Consider the following 6,000-nt stretch of genomic DNA (forward strand, 5'->3'; position numbering starts at 1 on the left):
CCTCTTGAAGATGAAGTAATAAAAAATAAAATTAAGTTCCACAGACATGGAAAAATATGACAGCTGAACATCAAAACTTCAAAGTAAAATTGAGGAGTTTTTTTTAGTTTTTGTTTGGGTTGGATTGTTTGGTTTGGGTTTTTTTTTTTAGTTTTTTTTTAATTGAGACAATATGAATCTAATCTGTTAATAGTTGCTTCACAGAGGCATAAGCTGCCATGACTAACCATCAGCAACTTAGAGAACTGGGAAAAAGAAGCTTTTACCTTTTTTGGAATGTACAAACATTGCCCAAAACATTTACAAGGTTTCATATTTTTCATTAAATATTCTGTCTTCATTGAACAGAAAGAAGAAACTTTGGTAACTCCAGTACACAAATCAAGCAATTAGCTTGACACAGCTCTGCTGAAAGGTGCAATTAGTCAAACCTTGCAAATAAGGCTCACCTAACCAGTAAGAGATATGTGATATTAAGCCTCACTGCTACAAGTGAATGACTAATACATTGGCTCCAGCAGTTACATGTGCTGTTGCTGTGTTAAGACTCCTTACAGAGACTGAACTTCACAAAGATGCTATGAACGCCTTGACTAACTGAAGAAAACAACTGCAAAGATAAAACTAAATAAGGATGCCATTTCAGAAAACAAGCATGAAAACAAAAATGTCCATGATGCAAAAAGCTCCAGGAGAAGCTTACAAAATCTGGTTAATGTATATGAGTACCTAGGAATGGAATTGAGGTAGGCAATTACCTCGAGGATGTTTCACACCTACTGTATGAATGCATCTGTAAAAAAACCCTGAACCTCTGTGCTTGCTTTTGCTGATGCTGCAGACACCTGGGATGCACATTCAAAACTGAGCCAGCACTGATCACAGGCATCCCTTCATGGTCTGTGTCTGACAGACCTTTGGCGCTGTTTTCTTGTAGGTACCTTACTAAGGGTAACTCAGGAGTGCACATTCAAACAGAACACTTTACTGCTTTCAGAACTAGCATGTTCATTTAATTCTGCAGAGCACTGCTTACCCCGCCTAGTACAGCTAGGCACCGCCTTTGCTAACACCTAAGGCTGTATCCACTCCTGGTTCTTTAAGGCTAAAAATAACAAGTATTCGAAACCTACAGATGGCAGCGCCAAGAACGCAAGGGATGTCACTGCCGTTCGCGGAGAGACCACTCACCCCCACAAGCACTTAAACGCCGTCAGAACCCTTGGCGTTTACGCACGGTTTATTTCCGGGCGTGGAAAACGCCCGTAAACCAGTTCAGTTTCGCATTCCCAGAACCAGGTCAGGCTCCCGCCTCCAACCTGCCCGCCCGCCAACTCCCAAACTTTCTGCAAGCACCAGAGACACCGCGGCCAGCCAAGGTCCGTCCCCATTTAGGAGACAGCACGGGCGGCTCCATATGGAAAAACAAAACAGAAGCGGCCGTTCGTGCGCCTCCAGCACTTCGCTCGGTTTCTCTTGCCCCCGTTCTGCAGCTCCTCCCGCTCCGCCGCCGCCACCGCCCCGCGCTGCCGCAGCCGGCTGCTCCGCGGACACCACCTCCCAGCCCGCCCGCCTGACCGCCCCCGCGGCTATTTTTAAGCGGCCGGGCAGGTGGAGAGGCGGCAGAGTTGTCGGCTGGGCCGGTGGCCTGGCCCGGCCCGGCCTAGCAGCGCCCAGGGGACGCCGCCCCGGCCTCCTCCCTTGAGCGGGCGGCAGGGCGAGCCGGCCGGGCAGGAAGGCACGCGGCGGCCTGAGGGCAGGCGGGCGGCTCCCCCGCGGCGCGCCAGGCCCGTACCTCCCCAGATGCCCAGCTTCAGCTGGGAGCTGTCCAGGTTCACCACGTAGTCGCCAAGGAAACGGTTCAGGACGTCCACGACCAGGGACTCAAACACCATCCTGCCCCCCGGCCGCCGCCGCCCGGCAGCAGCGCCGCCGCCCCGGCTCCGGCCGCTCCCCGCCGGTCCGCCCCGCCCCGCGGCTCGAGGGGGCGGTGCAGCCGTGCCCCCCCCGCCCCTCCCGGCGGCGGGCGCGGCGAGGAAGGGGCGCGGCTTGTCCGAGGCTACGGCAGCCGGCGGGGGCTGCGCCGCTCCGCCTGCCACGGGCCTTGCCCTCCTAGAGCCGCTTCTTACTCACGCTGGCTGCCCGCTCTCGTAAAGGTACGGGTTGTCACGGAATGAGTCAGGTTGGAAGGGACCGCAGGGGATCATCTGGCCCAGTTTCCCTGCTCAAGCAGGGTCACCCCAGAGCAAATGGCACAGGATTGCAAACAGGTTGTTCTTGAATATCGCCAGTTAGGGAGACTCAACAACCTCTCTGGGGAACCTGCTCACTGCTCGGTCACTGCACAGTAAATGAGCTATTCCTCATGTATAGGTGGAGCTTCCTTTGCATCCGTTTCTGCCTATTGACTCTTGTGCTAGTGCTCTTGACACCCTTCCTTCAGATACTCAGAGACATTGATAAGATCTCCTCTCAGTTCTTCTCGAAGCTGAACAGGCCCGACTCCCTCAACCTAAGAGAGGTACTCCAATCCCGTAATCATCTTTTTGCTCTCCACTGAACCCATCAGTTTGTCCAAGGGATTTAAATGTGGCATATCCATAACAGTTTTTTGAGTATTTTTCTCTTCCCCAGGCTAGGCAAATATAGAAATTACTGCATGTCTTGAGCTGTTCAAAAATGGCTAAGCTGTTACTGGCATAATGACTAAAACAAACTGAACTGAATTTATCTCTGCAAAGAGCTTGACTCCCAGGGGGTTTTCTGGCTTGGGTGTCAGCTGAATTGCATGGAAATAACTGGGCCATGTTTGCCCTGAGTGGCTGTGCTGAGGACCCCTGCAGTCACAAGGTTTTTTAAGGAAACTTCCATGTCTGACCATTCACAAGGCTCCCTAGCTGCCTGACACTGCCTGTCGCACTCCCGATGCCAAAGACTTTCACTGCTAGGACCGAAGGCCCTTGACAGCAGGTGGCTTCACTGAAGTGAGCTGCTGGACTTCCTGCACACCTTCCGTCAGTGTTGCTGAACCTTTGTATTCAATATAAAAAATTAAACCATTGAGAAAATGAGAAAGCTGCCAGATATTATACACTTTTTCGTTCTTTTTTACAGAAATAAAAGAATACTGCCTAGCACTTCTGATGTTTCTTTTCACTATGGGATTTATAAGCCAGCTTACCACAACCTGCCACACCAACAATGCCTTGCATCCACCCAATATGCAGAATAAAATAATTTGTTAAGAAGTATCTTGATATAAAGAAATACTTTTTTATCAGGGATTATATTGTTCTTTATTAACACAAGAAAGGGGGAAGAGTTATACTGAAGATTGATAACAGAAGATGTAAAATGCACAGTCTTATTGAGGCTTAGGTTCCTCTGAAGTTACTTTGTATTATTTGGAAAAATTACAATCGCAGCATTTTCAGTTCTTGGGTTTAGCATCTTTTTCTACTGAAAACCAGCAGTAATGCCAAAAAAACCTAAAAAATAAAAAAACCAAACACAAAAAACCCACATACACACACAACAAAAAACACAACCCACAACTACATTAGAAAGAGATTAATTGGAATAATTAATTGGACCAGAATGTGATCAGCAGCTTGTGCACGCCAAATGTAACTGTTTCCATGCACTAATACACATACATGAGAATCTCTATAGAATCTCTACCTGGCTTTCTATAAATTTCTTACACAAAGCCAGACATATTTCTTATAAGCTATCTCTAGAGAAAAGTGTGAATACAAGGCTTTATTTTGTGACTCAAAGCACATATCTTCCTATTTAGTTGTAGAAAAGCTGAATGTTAAATCTACTCCTGTCCATTTACTATTCCAAAATTTGGCTTAGGCACTATGCATCTTCAGGATTATCTTCTACCAGTCAGTTTTCCAAAGTAACTTTATTTTGTAAGTCTACAGCTCCTTAGGGCATGGGTAAAATTTCTTAGTCTTCTATTTCTCCAGGATATTTGTTCAAATATCCCGGAGAAGGCTTTCTGAAGTCAGGGGAGCATGAGTGTCCTAGGTCAAGTGCGATTTCTTTTGATCACAGTGATTCAGGTTTTATTTTGTTATTGCAAAGAAAATTTCGTGGTATGATGGATTTTTTGAATCCATAAAGTGTGGGTGAATCTTCCACAGCAATCAGCAAGGCTTGAAGCTCTCCACCTGAGAAAAACTGCTTACTGCTGCTGAACTGCTAGGCCTAGAGTAGGTGATCACGGATAAGCATGTATTTCCTACTGCTGACTCTTACCTACTTTGAAATCCATAACATTTGCAGACTCATCAAGGCACAGGGTTCCATCTTTTTCCCCTTCATTCCTCTTCATGTCCCACACCTCACTAGCACTGGCAGGAGCAGTGTAATTTCAAGCCCAGGCTGAGAAGCATCTGAGAAGTAAGGAACAGAGTGTATCAAATAGTGGGCCATCTGGGGGGCATCCATCCAGTCCCATGAGCCAGGGTTTGACCCTGGCATTTCCACAAAATTCGGGAACTCTGTCTACATACACAACACAATCAGAGCCAACATAACAATCAGAGGCAACTGGACAGCAGTTTTTCCACTTGAACTCTTATCCTGTACATTCCTACAATCTCCGTTGAAATCAATTAGTAACTTTGCTTTTCCCATTTTTGTGACTTCTAGCTTCATCAAGCTTCTAAAGTGCTTGATGGCACTTTACACCTGTAACAAAGCTGTTTAACATGTGGCTAGACATTAGCAACCAAGTTTCTGGGTTCCCTGATCATAGAATTTCTGCAAGCTGAGCCTGGAGGCCGCAGACCTCTCTGAGACAGTGAGGGATTCCATCTCAGCTTTCTGCTGTCCTCTCTGTGAAGGCTGCTAAGACTTCTACTGAGGTGACTCAGAACCTCACAGGTCTGCCAGGATGGCAGGTCATCTTCAGGGTACATGTTGTCCTCACTTCAGGACAATTACAAGCATCCTTGTCAGCCACGTATTAGAATTCAGGAAAGTAGATTTGCTCATTAAAAAAGAAAAAAAAAAATAAAGAAAAAAAAAAACAAAAACAAAAAACAAATAGAATCTGGTGTAAAAGATGTTTCTCCTTGGTCTTAGTCTCCTCAAAACCTTCTAATTTCCAGTATCTCATGAAGTTACATAACTTTAGGCATACTACCATGATTCTATGCATTTTCATGTTCATAAATATGAGTGTTCTTATCCTTGTTTCTTCCATGTTGCAGATAGTGCTTTCAAAATGGTTTTAATTCAAAGAAGCACAAAATGCAGTGAATAGAGCAGGAGGACCTGTGAACCTCCTTATTGTGTCCCCAAAAACCCAAAAGCCTAATCTTACAGGGCTTTCAAAATTTTTGAGCTATTTCTTGGAGAATTTTAGAATATAACTGCAGCAAAACCACACACTACAGGGGTGCCTTATTTCCTAAATCTTTCAGAGTCACCTGGTTTTGAATCTCCTTCAGAATCAGCTGAATCATGATGGAATGTTTACTCTGCTTACACAAACTTTTCCTCAAGACAAGGTGAAATGTGTAAGTCGTACAATCCTTCAATTACACATGCAGCAATATAGTTACTGCTGAAACATGTAGTAATCTTAGTAAGTCAGTCTTACTGAGCATGAACTGCTTAAATTGAAACCCAAAGACAAAATCAGAATTTTTTTCCTGCTCATGCTATGCAATAAAAACTCCAGGGTCTTCTTATCAATAAAACACTTCAGCTAAATTTTAAAGCCAGTTTTTGCAGTTCAAGGAACAAACTAGAGAGTAATTATATTCTTCTTGTCATCATCAAAGGAGTGCATTCAGTCATTTGGTAAAATAGAAACTTTAGAAGTCCAGTAGCCTTGTTAATACTGTCACTGAGAAGACCCTGATCATCAAGCTTTGATCAACATTGTAGTCTAACATGGCAGTAGACAAAACAGGCTGTTCCTCAGCAGCAGATATCTCAGTATAGTACAAGATATAACCTTGGAACAAGGACATGTGT

At 45.0% G+C, this 6,000-nt stretch overlaps 1 protein-coding gene and 1 long non-coding RNA gene across 10 annotated transcripts in view; one reads left to right on the plus strand and one right to left on the minus strand.

Moving 5' to 3' along the window:
* VPS13A (vacuolar protein sorting 13 homolog A) overlaps positions 1–1,983 on the minus strand; it is a 108,050-nt gene extending 106,067 nt beyond the window's left edge. For 3 of the 9 annotated variants that reach the window (XM_071424890.1, XM_071424889.1, XM_071424887.1), the window contains exon 1: positions 1,796–1,977. In XM_071424890.1, coding sequence (XP_071280991.1) covers positions 1,796–1,895 — 100 coding nt within the window. In that variant the 5' untranslated portion in view covers positions 1,896–1,977. Of the gene's footprint in view, positions 1–1,795 lie in introns of all 9 variants that reach the window. The other 6 variants (XM_071424899.1, XM_071424893.1, XM_071424892.1 and 3 more) reach the window with 3 other exon arrangements.
* Positions 1,984–2,043: 60 nt separating this feature from the next.
* LOC139588989 (uncharacterized) lies at positions 2,044–3,251 on the plus strand. The gene is made up of 2 exons (XR_011678892.1): positions 2,044–2,521; positions 3,115–3,251. It is a non-coding gene; the product is annotated as an uncharacterized lncRNA (long non-coding RNA).
* The last annotated feature ends 2,749 nt before the right edge of the window (positions 3,252–6,000 follow it).

The sequence above is a fragment of the Agelaius tricolor genome, unplaced genomic scaffold (genome assembly GCF_023055355.1).
Source record: "Agelaius tricolor isolate 1412-34295 unplaced genomic scaffold, bAgeTri1.0.p SCAF_4, whole genome shotgun sequence".
NCBI lineage: Eukaryota > Metazoa > Chordata > Aves > Passeriformes > Icteridae > Agelaius > Agelaius tricolor.